Below are 16,605 nucleotides of genomic sequence, written 5' to 3'. Positions count from 1 at the left end.
ACTGTTATAACGTAACCGGGTGTGACGTCAAACAAGCGCACCCCTTCAGAGTACAATCCCCGTCCCAGAGCCTCAATGTTTCGCCCGAAGGAGTCCTCATATCCATACGCAACAGTTTACTTAAGATCCTGATGGTTTTATATGAGCACGTTGTTTTGTAAAAACACCGCATCTCAAATTCGCACACCAAAACCACCGACATCTTATTTTGGAAACACTTAACCGGATGTGTTGTAAGACACTTTGGGCCAACTGACGGCGGTGTCAGTCAGTCGGTCGATGGATGTTGCTCCACCTTTTCTTTTTTGAAAAGGTGGAAAAACTACCATAGAAAAGACACTACAAAGATAATTAACAATCAGATTAGACATAAAGTCATCGGTTTGAGTGAACCCGTTCAAGGTAAGAAGGCAGCACAGCTTTATTTTGTACATTTTAACTTTTTTTCTACATCTTTTAGCTAGTCTGCTAGCTTTGGAGGGCAGGGCTAACGATAAAGTTTCCTTGGAAGGGTTTACTGTGTGTGGGTTTTTAAAAAAGCCTCTTTGACTATATTAAACTGTTTTCCTACAACAATTGGACACTGCTAAGTACCATTACCATCCAATGTGATTACGTCAGAAAATGGCACCCATGTTAATGTTACTAACTAATATTCATCCAATAGGAATTGAATAAAACTCAGTTTGGTTTAGAGTGGGACGGCGGGGCAGCCGTCCAAAAGATCACCTCCTGGTCCATGTCCTGTTGTGCCCCCACCTCCATTATTGGTGGCCACAACTTTAGGTACACCTGCAAAATCAAAATATTCACATGAGGTTTAAAAATGTGTTTATTAGTGTGCTTGATGCTTTTGGCTTCATTGGAGCAGTAGTGAAAGATACACTTCCCTTTTTCTGGAAAGGTCAACTATTTACCCCAAAGGTGGCATCTTTTTTTATTGGTTTAGTTTAGTCTATCTCCAACATTTTTTTTATCATTTACATTTTGTCCCACATGTTTGAAAAGCCCCGTGCGTGTGTGGGTTTTCTCCGGGTGCTTTCCTCCCACATTCCCAAAACATGCGTGTTAGGTTTATTGGCGACTCTAAATTGTCCTTAGGTATGCTTGTTTGTCTATATGTGCCCTGTGGTTGACTGGCGACCAGTCCAGGGTGGACCCCGCCTCTCACCCAAAGTCAGCTGGGATAGGCCCCAACATAGCCCCGCAACCCTAGTGAGGATAAGCGGCATAGAAGACGGATGTTTGAAAAGGAGTAGGAGGATGCATCCACCCCTTCTGCATCCAGAGCAAGTGGCTATCTTTGCACGACCACGCCAAAAAGTGTCTGAAAGGTTATTGAACGCATCACTGTGCTGAGAGGGGTTTCCCGAGGAAAGTGTGCAGGCCGTCTGTACCGTACCCCACCATTTAATACTGAGTTTTCCTCCATTATGTTCTTCTACAAGCTTCTGGCGAGAGCAGTGGAAAATGCTTGAACCCGTGGAACAAATGCCATTGTGGTGGTGGTGTTTTCTTTCTTCCCAAGCTTTTGTAGCCTAGCCCACTTGTAGCGTGCAGGGTCCTGCAGCTGTCAGGCCCACACCAGGAGGCCAGAGGGGATGCACGAAATCAAGGTCACGACCATGCGCTTGAGAGTGTTTTCGTTCTGGGGATTCGGTCTGACGTCCCGCTGAGAAAGCACCGGAGGGATGCATGGGCTCGGCGTTATAGGCGACAAAAGCAGGAAGTGGAAACAGAGCTTCCTCTTACACGTGATAAGGACTTTTTGTTATGTAACTTTGGAACTTTGCCGCGGTTTTGAATCCGTAATGATTCGGACCAGGTCTTGACCACTTCTTCAAGACATTTAGGTCCAGCGGGTTGAAGTCACGGCCCACTGATGCATCTTTTGGTACCCTTTAAAACAGTGTTCAATCCAAGCAGTGTTTGCCACAGGACTGCAATCTATTTGTGGTGGTGGTCCACATTTGCCAAGACTCCCACAAGTTGTATGAATAGCAACAGGTGGAGACGCAGGTTAAGTATGCACCTGCTGCCCATCTAGTGTAGGGCCCTGTGATGGCGGAATTGGCCAATAAAAACGGAATTTATGTTACACATGGAAAGTGACATAATGTGAATGAAAAAAATCATCACAAACGCAAACCCTCCCGAACTAAACATGTTGAAACGGCGGCCTAAAACACTGGCGAAGGTCAGCGAAAAAAACTGGGAAACTCCTCTCTCATGGAGCGTGAATGGAAGCTAGCCGGATTAGCTCCGTTTAGCAGTATGAGGGCATTTACAGCGTGTTGTGTTTTACCACGTTAATGTAAGCGAGCGTTTTACGACGTTGTGCTGTTTCTGAGTGAAAAAAGACGAGAGGCACGTTTATTCTTGCGCTGTCACTGCATGACAGTCTCAGTCTTGGCTGAGAAACGGTTCATACTAATAATACGCTTTGTCACCCCGAACACAAAGCTGATCTGCAGGCTGTTTGTTAAAGAACGTCTCAGCATATCTGCATGGTTTGGTTTAAAAAAAAAAAAAAAAAAAAAGTGGGCCCCCGCATCATTTGATTTTTCAGTATGCAGCCCTTGGTGGTGATTTATGGGGTGCACGGTGCACGACCTTGCGGCTCTGCCTCTGTTTGAACGCAAGCGTAAACAGAAAGGGAGCCTCGGGCCAAAGCGTGAACAAGCTCCTCATCCGCGGCGTGACGCTTCTGTTGTTTGTTGTTGCTTGAAACTGTCATGCTTATAAGTAGTTGGGCCGATGGTCATGACGGTTGTGACGACGGATGCGGCGTGACATCCACATCAGTCAAATGTGCTCTCAAAAGGACTCCGGTGTTTTCGTCGCCCTTCATCCCAGCTGCCTCTGCTCATCCTGGACTCGTAAACAAAGTCCTGACGTGTTTTGGAGCCAAAGTTCACAGCAGTGTGGGAACTGGCTCGGCATTCCGAGGTGGATCTTGAGGCCGCAGTCGGCTAAAATTCCATCTGGCTTAGGACACCCTAGCAGGCCCCCAGTGGACATCATTGTTTGTGTTTGATGACATCATGGCTAATCTAGTCATCTAAGAAGCACTGGGCAGCCAATGTTTGCGAGAAAGTGCAGCCTTGATGGGATTTAGGCTAATATCAGCTCCAATGATGGAAATTCATTCTGACGTTCCCTTTTTTTTTTTTTTTTTTTTTTGCTTGAGTAGAGTCGCATGTTGAGTTGATGGACTTCAGACTGAGTCGCTGAGTCAACAGTGTTGTTTGCACTGGTGGGTCAAGTGGTGTTTCACCATTGGTTAGATCAGAGCTGTCCTCAAGAATGGAGTAGCCTTTCAAAACAATCGCTCATTCACAAAGCGCCCAATATCCACTCTGACACACGGCGCTGGTCAGGAATGGTGGGAAGTTCCTTCGAACTTGAATCCAAAATTCAAGATTCAAGATTGAAGAGTTTTATTGTCATATGCACAGTAAAACAGGTAGTTCTACTATGCAATGAAATTCTTGTTCTCTTCATTCTCCCCAAAAAAGAAAGAAAACACAAGAAAAAGAATAAGAACATCAGAAACATAAATACCAATAAATTAAGCAACAACAACAGAAGAGACATTAATACCAATAAATAAATAAATAAATAAAGTGTTATGAGTGTGCGAGTGCTTCGTTGAGAAGCCTGATGGCCTGTGGGTAAAAGCTGTTTGCCAGCCTTGTGGTCCTGGACTTCAAACTCCTGTAGCGTCTGCCTGACGGTAGGAGTGTGAATAATGAGTGTTGTGGATGTGTGCTGTCCTTGATGAGGTTGTGTGTTCTTCGTAGGACTCTAGTTTTATAAATGTCTTGCAGTGAGGGGAGGGCTGCCCCAACAATGTTCTGTGAGGTCTTGATCACCCGCTGGAGTGCCTTCCTATCACGTGTTGTACAGTTACCGTACCAAACAGTGATGGAGGCAACAAACTTTTCCCCGCACGTGACACATGTTGGCATGCCTGGAAGTGACCAATCCATATGACAAAGTAGCTGCTGTCATAATTTGGCTTGAATTTTCCTTGTTTTGTCCATAATAAATTGATTGTGTATTAGAGTAAGCCCTCGTTTATTGTGCTTAATTGGTTCCAGATGGGGATGTCCCGATCCGGTATACATATTGGTAGGCATGTCACGATAATCGATAAATTGTTTAATGGAACGATAAAATAATGGAATGATAAAAATATATATGTACGTATGTGCATATACGTATGCCTGCTTCTTTTCCTCATCTCGCTGGGCCACACATATGGAATCGCAGGAGTGCCCAAATTAAAAGGGAATACGTGTGGAAATACAAAGAGAATCTATAATAGAAAAAATATACAAATGTAGTCATATTTTTTACTATATTGTTTTTGTTTTTTCTGTATTGTCTTTGTTTTTTCCAATTTGCTGTTGTTTTTCCTGTTTTGTATTTGTCTTTTCCACTTGCATTTTGTCATTACATTTCATAATACCATCGAGGAAAAGGCTTCTTGAGACGTCATCTGTACTTCTGTGAAGAAGGTGTCGGATGTTTCGCTCCTCATCCGAAGAGCTTAGTCAGCGAACTAATAAGTGCTGGTAGCCTAGGCCTTAAATACAGTAAGAGTGGGCGGAATTGGTGTGCCAACACCCTCCTCCTATTGGTTCCTTACACTAAGCCTGGGCGGAGTAGTGGTATAATCCTCTCCTGCCATTAACACCTCCGATAAAAGGGAAGTGTCGCTCCCTGAATTGGGTATGAACGACTCTGATACTGGCTCGTTAGCATCTATTGTTCTGGCTCGGCCCTGGCTCCACCTCATTTGCAAGACTAAGAGCTGTGGGTTTTGGTCTCAGTAACCTGCTGAACACAGGGTCCAAATTAAACCTCAAACCACCATTCCGATTTACTGGAAATAGAATTACTGGAAATTTGCCTTAACACTACATATTTTCAGTTTAGAGGGAAATTTTACAGACAAATCCATGGTTGTGCTATGGGCTCACCAGTCTCACCCATAGTGGCGAATCTGTACATGGAAGAGATGGAGAAACAGGCTCTCACATCCTTCTCAGGGACAAAACCAAGGCACTGGTTTAGATACGTGGATGACACCTTTGTCATAATCAAAAAACAAGAAATTCAGTCTCTCACAGATCACATCAATGCGGTGGACACCAATATCAAATTTACTCGCGAGGACACTAAAGAGAACCAACTAGCCTTCTTAGACTGCAAGGTAATTATAGGAGAGGACAGACAGCTACTTACAGAGGTCTTTAGAAAGGCCACACACACTGACCAATACCTGCTTTTTGAATCAAACCATCCACTACAACATAAACTAGGGGTTATTAGGGCCCTCCAACATAGAGCGGAACAAATACCAACTAGTGCTGAGGGAAAGAAAAAGGAGACACAACATGTCCAGAGAGCGCTCTCAACCTGTGGGTACCCATGGTGGGCTTTTAACAAATGTCAAAAGAAGAGAGTAGGGAAAGAAACCCAAAAGCCCACAGAAGCAAAAAGGAGAGGAGTGGTAGTCCCTTAGTAGCGGGGGTCTCCGAAAAACTCCAGAGGATCTTATGGCAACACAAAATTCCTACCTATTTCAAACCAGTAAATACCCTGAGACAAAAATGAGTGCATCCTAAAGACAAGGCTCCAAACCAGAAACAAAGCAATGTGGTCTATTCCATCCACTGTAAAGATGAGGAATGCAAAGAGCACTACATTGGGGAAACTAAGCAAATGCTCCAAAAAAGGCTTTATCAACATCGCAGGGACAATTCTAGTGGGCCTCAATCAGCAGTACATCTACACCTTAAAGCTACCAATCACTCTTTTGAGGACAGCGAGGTAAAGATTTTGGCCAAAGAAAACAGATGGTTTGAAAGAGGAGTAAAGGAAGCTATTTTTGTCAAACAACAGAACCCATCATTGAATCGGAATGGTGGTTTGAGGTTTAATTTGGACCCTGTGTTCAGCAGGTTACTGAGACCAAAACCCACAGCTCTTAGTCTTGCAAATGAGGTGGAGCCAGGGCCGAGCCAGAACAATAGATGCTAACGAGCCAGTATCAGAGTCGTTCATACCCAATTCAGGGAGCGACACTTCCCTTTTATCAGAGGTGTTAATAGCAGGATAGGATTATACCACTACTCCGCCCAGGCTTAGTGTAAGGAACCAATAGGAGGAGGGTGTTGGCACACCAGTTCCGCCCAATCTTACTGTATTTAAGGCCTAGGCTACCAGCACTTATTAGTTCGGTGACGAAGCTCTTCGGATGAGGAGCGAAACGTCCGACACCTTCTTCACAGAAGTACAGATGACGTCTCAAGAAGCCTTTTCCTCGATGGACAACTCCTGTACGACTGAGAGCCTACACAGATTCATAATACCATGCAAATGCGGAAGAATGACCCGCCCACAGCAAAGGCTAAAATTTAAATAAGATCAAATAAGGCATTTACCTCTTAAAGATTGCCACACAGCTTCAACCATATCTGCATTCATCAACGCAGATATAGCCTTTAAAGACTTTTTTATCAAAACTTTCCATGACATTTTCCACCAACCGAGCAATTGCTCATAATTCTCGTTGAACACCTCTTCTCAATTCATCCACGTCCACCAAATTTAAATTTTTCCCCATTTACTTTTGATAAACATGTATTTGCGTCTACTTTCTGTCCGTGACATTATTTCCGGGCTCCCAAGTTTCCTTAACTACATAGCCCCTGCAAGCAGGAATCGTGTAATCACGTACAGTATGGAGTAGTCATCATCCTGGCAGGATGACCCGCCCACAGCATTTGCATGGTATTACCAAATGTAATGACAAAATGCAAGTGGAAAAGACAAATACAAAACAGGAAAAACAACGGCAAATTGGAAAAAACAAAGACAATACAGAAAAAACAAAGACAAAATAGTAAAAAAAAAAACAAAAAACATTTGTATATTTTTTTATTATTAATTCTCTTTGTATTTCCACATTTGTATATTTTTGTATTATTGATTCTCATTGTATTTCCACACGTATTGCCTTTTAATTTTGGCACACCTGTGATTCCATACACAGAGGCTGGATGACCAGAGGTCACTCTGCATGCATCTGTGAGCATTGTTCTATAGTGGAATCAGTGTCAGCCATTCAGCCTCTTTGTCCCAGTACGTGGAGGCGGGGGCTACTAGTGAGTGGATACACAGAGTGCTAGCAGTTAGCAAGCAAACGCTACTATGATTGAAGGCGCAATAGCTACCGCTCCAGTGTGGATGTGCAGCAGAGCCTTCATCCGACAGTCAACGCTTACTGAGGCATTTGATCAGTGAAGTAAATATGAGACGAAACAGCGCTCACAGACAGTGTCGCTCGCTACATTGCAAAAGAAATGCAACCTTTCAGTATGTCTGAAAAGCCAACAATTCTGGAAATGTTACAAATGTTTGACAGACAGTACGAACGTACATGCACATGTCAAACAGCAATTCCTGAATGTATTTAACTCCGCCACTGCAGATATGCGGTCCATATGACCCCCTACATTAGTTTAACAATACACTACATAACTGCGTGTGTGTAGTTTTTATTGGAGTGTTTTTTTTTTCTTAACAGACACAGGGTCTGTAGAGGCAGCTAATGTGGCTCACACAGTCACACTCTACGTGAGTACCATCGAGTGGTTCAAATGTGAATTACACCTCTCATGACATTTAGTGAAAAATGGTCTAAAGAAATAACAATATTATCGATTATAGACCAGCAAAATTTATCATGACAAGCCTAGATATCGGATATCTGGCCCATTTCAGCAGAAAAACGAGGGATGTTCTGATCAGGGTTTTATGCTGCCGATTCCGATACCAATCATCAATGAGTGAAATCTGCCGATATCAATCACATTGATTAATTATACATTTTTCAATTTATTTATGATGAGTGCTGTTGGCCAGGGTAAAAGTCAGGACAATTCCAAGGTTTCCTGACTGCCAGGGAGCCCAAAAAATAGGCAATTATTAATAAAATTGTTATTTTTTAATAGGGGGGCGGGGCAGCATGATTTTTTTATTTTTTTTTTCACGGGGCCCATAATTCCTGGCTGCACCCCTGCTATTGACAATACGAATTACTGGATTTGATTATATTGAATTTCACGGAAATATTATAAAAACACAAAAATAATAAAATGATTTGTGTTTGATTTTGTGTCTAAATGTTTTTGCTGCCCGGTTCTGCCGACCCCTGCTTTACAGTGTAAGGAGGATTTGTTCATGGTCTGCCATGACCACAATAACACCCTCTGTCCAAGCTGGTCTGCAAGCCACGGGTCACTGACCATTGATCATCTAACACACATACACACACACACACACACCATCACACACTTCCATCCTCTCCGGAAGGAGGCTGTGCTCCATGTTGGCATGACTTGAATGCACCGATGTGTTTGTGTGATCCAATCGCATTTGGTTTCTGTTGCAGTGTTTTTTTCTCTGTTGTTGTAAAAAACTGTTGCAAAAAACCCCACTAACAACAAATGCCAACACGTAATTTAGCTGGTAAAGAGGGAGAGTTGGAATAAAGAGGTTCTGTTTGGGGAGGGGTTCACATTGATTGACGTGAGGGGAGAAAGAGGTTGGGCGGGGGTGCAAACAGAGGCATGCCCAATCATGCTAATGCAGCAAATGACATCCACACTTTAGTACAACATCACCTCATAATGTAGGACAATAAAATGTTACACATGTGACACTTGTCCAGGCCCTTCTCGTGGCAGCCATGTCGGGTTCCTACGACGACTCCATGATTGACGTCTCCAGTGACAGCTTCTGGGAGGTGAGGGGCCGCCATCTCCAAGTGGGATTGATGCACATCAATCATACAGAGAATGCAAAACCGCTTACCTCCCCCCCATCTTTTTCTCAGGTGGGCAACTATAAGCGCACGGTGAAGCGCGTAGACGACGGCAACCGGCTGTGCAACGACCTCATGAGCTGCATCCACGAGCGGGCGCGCATCGAGAAATCGTACGCCCAGCAGCTCACCGAGTGGGGCAAGCGCTGGCGGCAGCTCATAGAGAAAGGTAGGCGCCGCATGTTTATTTGTTAGTCGACAGTGGCTCTTTTGTACAATTATCGACCAGCAAAATTTGTTATCATGACAGGCCTCTTTTCCCCCCTCATTTTTATTTATTTATTTTAATTTTCTAATTATTTCAACTTTCTTCTTGTAATTTCTCTTCTCACCGTTGTTATGCCTTTATTCCCATGCAGTATATTTGTGGCAGTGGTGGGTTGCAGAGGGAGGACATACTGGTCAAATTTGCATCATTGCCAATGTCACATTTGCAACAAATATGTTTAGAACTCCAACTCCTGGTACTGGTCCGTGGGAGGGGTCTAACCGGGCCGCAACAGAAAGATCACCCAGGGTGTTGACGGTTCCATGCGAAGGCGTCAAATCCCTGTGTGTGAGAAGTTTGTTGTTCTGTCATTTTGGATTTCCTGCTGTGTCGCCAGGCCCCCAGTACGGCATGCTGGAGCGGGCGTGGTCGTCTCTGTGCACAGAGGCGGAGAAGGTGAGCGAGCTGCACATGGAGGTGAAAGCGTCGCTGATGGGCGAGGACTACGAGAAGCTGAAGAACTGGCAGCGCGACGCCTACCACAAGCAGATGATTGGCGGCTTCAAGGAGACCAAGGAGGCCGAGGACAGCTTCCGCAAAGCGCAGAAGCCCTGGGCCAAGAAGCTCAAGGAGGTTTGTTTACGTTCACGTTGGCTCCATGGTGACACGCAGGAACATGCTGCTGCAGAAGGAAGGGAATGCTCGTCACCGCTGAAATTCCTCGCTGCTCTCGCCTGCCTGTTCCGCCTCCAGGCGTGCGGGCCTCATATCCTGTGTGTCATGTCACCAGGAGGGAACAATAGAGATTTGTAGTCATAGTGATTTATTGATAGACGGCAGGAAATGAGGCTGAATAACATGCTGTCACAGCAGATGAAGCCTCCAGGAAGTACCTACTGCATCTACAACATTGTTGTTGTATTCCCAGGTGGAGACCATGAAGAAGTCCTACCATTCCGCCTGCAAGGAGGAGAAGCTGGCGGCCAGCAGGGAGACCAACAGCAAACTGGAGAGCAACAACAATCCCGAAACGCAGAAGAAGCTCCAGGAGAAGGTGGAGAAGTGCCAGCAGGAGGCGCACAAGGTAGGAAGCTGGCGCGAGGCGGGCCCCCCTTTTGGTTCCTGGTAGAGACACATAATATCTTCTTTTTCATACCAATAACCGATAACTTTTTTTTAGGTCTACTTTTTAAAATTTTGATTGAACTGTAGTTTGTGCACACGTTCAGGTAAGAATGACTGGGACTTGTTGATTTGTCCTAATGAAATATCATGACATGACTACTACCACATATCAGGTACTACTAGATACTACTACTATCAGGAGAAGCAGAGTATACAGGAGAGGGAGCCACCTGCTGTGCCCAGCAAGGTGCCCTGTATTCGAACACACGCTCCGAGCAGCCGGTGTGAGGCCACAGAGTTTTCTGGCAAACCTTTTGCACTGTTCAAATGCTGCAGCGCTGGCGTTTCAGGTGGCTGATGAGGTTTTTTGTGTGCTCGATGGGTTTTGTCCCCCTCATTGTGGAACATTTGGTACAACTAGCACGCAAAATGTCTTCCTCGGAAAGTGAATGTTTGTTTACAAGTGAGCTCAGGAGAAGTTAGAACAGGCAGGAGAAATAAGGAGCGCTTGATTTGCTCAGCCGCACAGTACAGGTAATCTCACCTCATTGGAGCATTTTTTACAATAACTTTTTAAATGTTATCGGATTTATCGGTATGATGTCCTAATTTCCTCAAATCGGTATGGTAATTATCATGCACCTCTAGTTCTTAGCCTTCATCCAGTCTTTCCTCCCACAGACGAAAGAACGCTATGAGAAGTCCCTGGAGGAGCTGGACAAGCTGACCCCTCAGTACATGGAGAACATGGAGCAGGTGTTCGAGCAGTGGCAGCAGTTTGAAGACAAACGCATTCGCTTTTTCAAAGAGCTTCTGCTGGAGGTCAAACAGCACCTGGACCTCTCCACCAATCACAGGTCAGGCATTGCTGTTTCCAGCAGGATCATCGAACAGTTAGATGAATGAATGAATACGTCCTTCATAGGTTCCAGACGATTTACCACACGCTGGAAGACACAATCTCCGCCACGGACGCAGAGGAGGACTTGAAATGGTTCCGATCCAATCACGGACCCGGCATGCCCATGAACTGGCCCCAGTTTGAGGTTGGAAAACATGCTTTCGATGTCAACAGTGCAAAGTGTCCTAACAGAGATGAACACTTGTCTCTCAGCTTTGTCTCCGTCCTCAAGCCCCATGTTTTATAATCCACAGTCCGCATTCATCGTCTTCCTTTCCCCAGAACTTGGACTGGTCCCGCCTTCGCTCCTTTAAGAGAAGGTCCATTGTAGTGAGTCCTGCATGGGATGGCCGCGCTGTCACTGCAGCCATGAGATATGGGGTGGGGGTTGGGGCAGGTTATCCTTTTTTCCCCACTAACACGCCCCATTTGCTTTGTTTGTGTGTTATGAGGTGTTTATCACAAAGTACACTGGCAAACGTCAGGTGTTTTGAGCCTTGGCTTTAAGGCAGAGGTGTCCAAAGTGCAGCCCGGGGGCCATTTGTGGCACACAGCTTGTTTTTCTTTTAATTCAACAACATCAAAAAGGCGTGTCAAACTATTGATACTGATCAGTAGTCCCTACAGGAGTTTGGGGGCTTTTTGTTGTGATTGTTGCGGCCTTCTTCAGAAAGTTGCGAACATTGTGTCAGCTTTCATTTTTGGAGTTTGTTATCGATGCTTTAACCTTAACCCCAAAAAGCACAGGATTTTGACAAATCTAACTAAATATGCACAAATCTTTGTGCAGGGACACATTTAATTGGCTAGACCAGAGGCTGATTTAACAAGACACCTTTTTGCAAATATCAACAGCAAAAGTAGAAAAATCACTCATTTTAAAATATTAAGAGAAAAAAGATGTAATCTGTTGAAATGTAGTCGTAATTTTACGAGAATAAATTAGTAATATTATGAGGAACAATAATGTCGTTTTACTAGCATAAAGTTTAAATATTAAAGAAAATAAATGTTTTTTTTTAAGTCTAAATATGTTAATAAATGGAATATGTTTGTAGTTGGAGCATAGAAAACCTGTTTATGAATTTGAACATTATTAGTCCTCTAGACATAAAATAATACCCCTATAGTCACCTTTACACTCCTATTATTCATTGTTTACATCTAGCGAGCTAGCCCATTAGCCTCAAACGTATTTTTTCTTAAGAAGCCAAGAACCTAGCACAAGTTTTTTTACTCTATGATGTGGGACATGTCAGGGCTGACTTCATGACATCATGCAGTGTTAAGGTAGTGTCATGTAAGCTAATGTGTCATTACTGCCACCTAGTGACCACAATACTACAATATTACGTATGCATGTATAGTACTTTATTAATCCCACAGTGGGGAAATTCACTTGTTACAGCAGCAAGCAAGATACGCAAGTAAAGAATACATAGTGACTACAACATGATTCAGGTGTTGCAGGTGTTGTAGAGCCTGACAGCGGTCGGTATGAAGGACCTGCGGAACCTCTCGTTCTTACACTGTGGGTGTAACAGTCTGCTGCTGAAGGAGCTTCTAAGGGAACCCACAGTGTCATGTAGGGGGTGAGAGGTGTTGTCCATGATGGATGTCAGCTTAGCCAACATCCTTCTCTCCCCCACTTCCTCCACGGAGTCCAGAGGACCGTCCAGGACAGAGCTCGCTCTCCTGATCAGTCTATTGATCCTGCTCCTGTCCCTGTCCGTGCTGCCTCCTTTCCAGCAGCCCACAGCATAGAAGATGGCTAAGGCCACCACAGAGTCATAAAAGGTCCGTAAGAGAGTCCTGCACACACCAAAGGACCTCAGTCTCCTCAGCAGGTGGAGGTGACTCTGGCCCTTCTTGTAGAGGGCGTGGGTGTTGACGGACCAGTCCAGTTTTTTGTTAAGGTGAACACCCAGGAATTTGTAGCTGTCTACCAACTCTTATGTCTATCATGTGTATTGATATATGTTTTGAGGAATAATAGACCAAAGTCTACCACCAGACAGCCATCTTTTATTCATTTATTTCTGAAACAAACCGTGATATTGCGAAGGGCGACTGTATTTTTGTTGAGGATGTGTAACTTCTCAGCCAAGCTACGTAGGATTGGTTTTAGTCTGTTTCCAAAAATAGAAATATCAGTGCCCCACTCCCACCCACCGGGTGGAAAAACTTTGGACAGCTCTGCTTGAAGCGAATTTTAGTGCAAATGCTCGAAAAAGAATGAATGAGGGCAATTCCTCCTTTTTTTTCCCTCTCCGCAGGTGACGGATTGTTATTTCTACAAGCCTCGCTGCGCTATTGGGAACACGCTAGCAAGTTAGCATCTCCTCCATTGTTACCTCCTTGCCAGCGTGTTCTCAATGCAGCACACGTGTGTTTGTGTGTCGTTGCCGTGCGCCTACCGGCAGAGTGTTCTCATTTCCAGCTAGCGTTGAGATTTTGTTTTGTCGTGTGTCGCAGGACTGGTCCATAGACCTGAACCGCACCCTAAGCAGACGGGAGAAGAAGAAGCCGTCGGAGGGCGTCACGCTGACGGGCATTAGTCAGACTGGATCCGACCAGCCGGTTCAGCCTCTCAAGACCAGCAGCAGGTAGGCATTGGGTGGCTGTTCTCGGGCGGGAGAGCTTATCTGTGCGCGGTACACGACGGCAACGTCCTGTGAAGGAATGCGCATGGAAGGTTACGTAACGCCGCGCCGCGGGTGCGACATGGAGTGTTTCCGTGACGACGGCAAACATTGTATTGGAAAACAAGTTTGCTGGCGCTTACTTGACAGCGAGCCAAGAAAGCAACGTGGAAATATTGCTTTTGCACACTGCACCGTGATAATGTACAAACCATTTTGAAAATGAAGCCAGATAAGCCTCATTGTCACACTTGATGCCGGACACAAAGCAGCTTCTGTGCTGTTGTTGTTCACACACCTCATCATCAGGGGGCAGCAGTAGGATACTTCCTTAGCCTAAAGCTGCTTTTTGGTCACAAGATCTGGGTAGTGGCGGAAAGAATGAGGTCGCCGAGAGCCAGTCAGCTGCTCCTTCAGTTATGTTTGGATGGAGTGAGTCAGAATAATGTGAGCTTTTTCCACCCGTGGAAAACTGTCATCATCTCTCCACCCATGTGTGTGTATGTGTGTGTGTGTGCACGTGCGTGACAGTCAACAACCACCGTCTCTCACTGTGTCCCGCACCATCAGCATCAGCGCGCCTCCCAAAGCAGCGCCCCCCGGTTCGAACCCTTTCGAGGATGACGACGAGGAGGAGGAGGCGACGATGGTGGTCGATGAGGAGGATGAGGAGACGAGCAACCACATCAGTGTGAAACAGGATGACGTGAAAACGTTGGTGAACGGAAGATAAAACGTCCGCGTCTCTTGTCTTGTCTGTTTTTTTGGACTCTGCTGGTGCTGTCCTCCTACCCTCCTTGCAGCCCTCTCCCCTCTGTCTCAGGTGGTGTGTGTGTGTTCGTGCAGTTCACGCCTAACAGGGCTTGTAGAATGTGCATTCAAGTGGCTCCCTCTGCTGGCCACCAAAGGCTTACGCTGCAATCACCGCCTCCGTGATCTGCTTGTGGCTTTGTTTCCACTTGCCTGTTTGTCGGACTGTTCTTAGGTTATTTGTGGCATTGAAATGCTTCATGCGCTTCTTTTTTTTTTTTTTTTTTTCCTTTCCGCATGAATGATTTCCTCTTCTAAACAGCTCAGCAGATGACTTCAAGATTGCACTGCGATGGCTTTTTGTGTGCTGTATCTAACATTGCTTTCTCCGTATTCCTCGCGACAATCTGTAAAAACTCCTGAGGTGCCCCTTTTCCCTCTGTGTGCCCAGCGGCAGCAGCATGGAGAGGACGCCGGACTGGTCGGACGAGGACGCCACCGCTGCCCCTTTCTCGGCAAACGGGAACGGGAACCCCTTCGAGGATGAGCCAGCCTCCCTGGTCATCTCCGTGCCCGTCCGAGCGCTTTACGACTACGAGGGTCAGGAGCAGGATGAGCTGAGCTTCAAAGCAGGTACATGACAAGTTTGTCTAAAAGTGCGAAAGTGCACGGCTGTGTTTCAATACATGCACTTTCATACGGTAGTGCGTTCAAGGACCGCATAACAAAGTGTGAAATTTCAATTACTGAAGCATAAAGACATAAACATGTAAAATTGTGGGCGTTTTTAACAAAAGAAGTCTGTGAATTTGCATGAATCCACTGTATTTATTCTCTTCTTCTTCTCTCCTTTTTCATTTTTAATCATCTGTTTGTCCTCAAGGGGATGAGTTGACCAAAATCGGCGAGGAGGACGACCAGGGCTGGTGCAAAGGCAGACTCAAGAATGGGCAGATTGGCCTCTATCCTGCTAACTATGTGGAGGACATCCAGTAATTCTAAGCAGAGTCACTGTGTGTGTGTGTGTGTGTGTGTGTGTGTGTGTGTGTGTGTGTGAGAGAGAGAGAGAGAGGGGAGTGGCCAAAAGGACCTCACATTGACCCTCATAAGATGGAGTCAAGTTGGCATTAAAAGACACTCGGCTGTTACAAAAAAAAAAAAAAAAAAAAGAAGGCTAACATGCATTAGCCGTCAGCAAACACTGGGCCTGACAGACTGTCTGCTAGCCACCGTGGACTTTTTAACGGGAGCCCGGGGTTGATCACATGACCAGTTGAGTCCATTTTGCTTCTGTCTGTGGTGGAGATATTTGATGACTATCAAGGAGCCTTCATGTGGTTCACAGCAAATGGGTGGCCTTCCTTTAGCACTGCACTTGAATGTAAACTCACTGATTGTATTTCTTATTGATTTAGTAGCTGGTATACATTCAACCACTGACCTAATTCATATGCAATCCTCTCTTTACTTTCCTTTTAACGCTGAATATTCAAGCTTATTTTGCCACCTTGGTTTCAAGTGTCGAGCAGTCAAAGCGCAGCGTGGTTTCGTGTGTGCGTGAGAGCACAAATAAAACTATGAAATCATAGGTAAGTTGATTAATTTATATATAATGCCCTTTATAAGTGCTTTTTTTGTTCTCTTCAGATGCTGTGACTGAGAATCAGTTTGTACAAAAATGTAATTGTTTCCTATTTGCCAACATGACCATTATTCCCTTTTGCATGGGGCCACATTCATTTAATTAATTAGTAAATAATTTCTGATACTTTAAAACAACCCTGTTCCGTAGTCTTCACAGATGTCTTGTTAGGAGTTATGATTGCATTGCGAATTAGCCCCCTGAAAAATGTTAACCATGATGCAAAGTTGAAAGGTTTTTGTCATGTTTTCAGGATACACCGCCACAGCTTCAGCTGTACTTGCACAGTTAAATGTTTGTAAATGTTGTGCCACAACAGAATAAATGAATTTACTGGAGTAATATGTTGACTTTCTCTTGTGTAGCAGTATTCATTTATCTTACTATATTTGGAGGAGTATTTGAGTATTCAGATTAAAAATTGTTTTTGTTATGTAT

General features: G+C 44.8%; 1 protein-coding gene across 2 annotated transcripts; it reads left to right on the top strand.

Moving 5' to 3' along the window:
• Positions 1 to 234: 234 nt before the first annotated feature.
• On the top strand, positions 235 to 16,509 carry pacsin2 (protein kinase C and casein kinase substrate in neurons 2). 2 transcript variants are annotated; one of them, XM_054753751.1, is made up of 11 exons: positions 235 to 402; positions 8,747 to 8,821; positions 8,912 to 9,068; positions 9,505 to 9,740; positions 10,036 to 10,191; positions 10,914 to 11,089; positions 11,158 to 11,278; positions 13,609 to 13,739; positions 14,346 to 14,489; positions 14,977 to 15,158; positions 15,409 to 16,509. In XM_054753751.1, the coding sequence occupies exons 2-11, from the start codon at positions 8,765 to 8,767 to the stop codon at positions 15,519 to 15,521; spliced, it is 1,473 nt and encodes a 490-aa protein (XP_054609726.1). In that variant the 5' UTR covers positions 235 to 402; positions 8,747 to 8,764; the 3' UTR covers positions 15,522 to 16,509. The 2 variants fall into 2 exon arrangements, with proteins under 2 accessions (XP_054609726.1, XP_054609727.1); XM_054753752.1 differs by lacking the exon at positions 14,346 to 14,489.
• The last annotated feature ends 96 nt before the right edge of the window (positions 16,510 to 16,605 follow it).

This window comes from Dunckerocampus dactyliophorus, chromosome 15 (assembly GCF_027744805.1).
Source record: "Dunckerocampus dactyliophorus isolate RoL2022-P2 chromosome 15, RoL_Ddac_1.1, whole genome shotgun sequence".
Classification (NCBI taxonomy): Eukaryota; Metazoa; Chordata; class Actinopteri; order Syngnathiformes; family Syngnathidae; genus Dunckerocampus; species Dunckerocampus dactyliophorus.
This window is presented reverse-complemented; position numbering and strand designations above follow the sequence as displayed.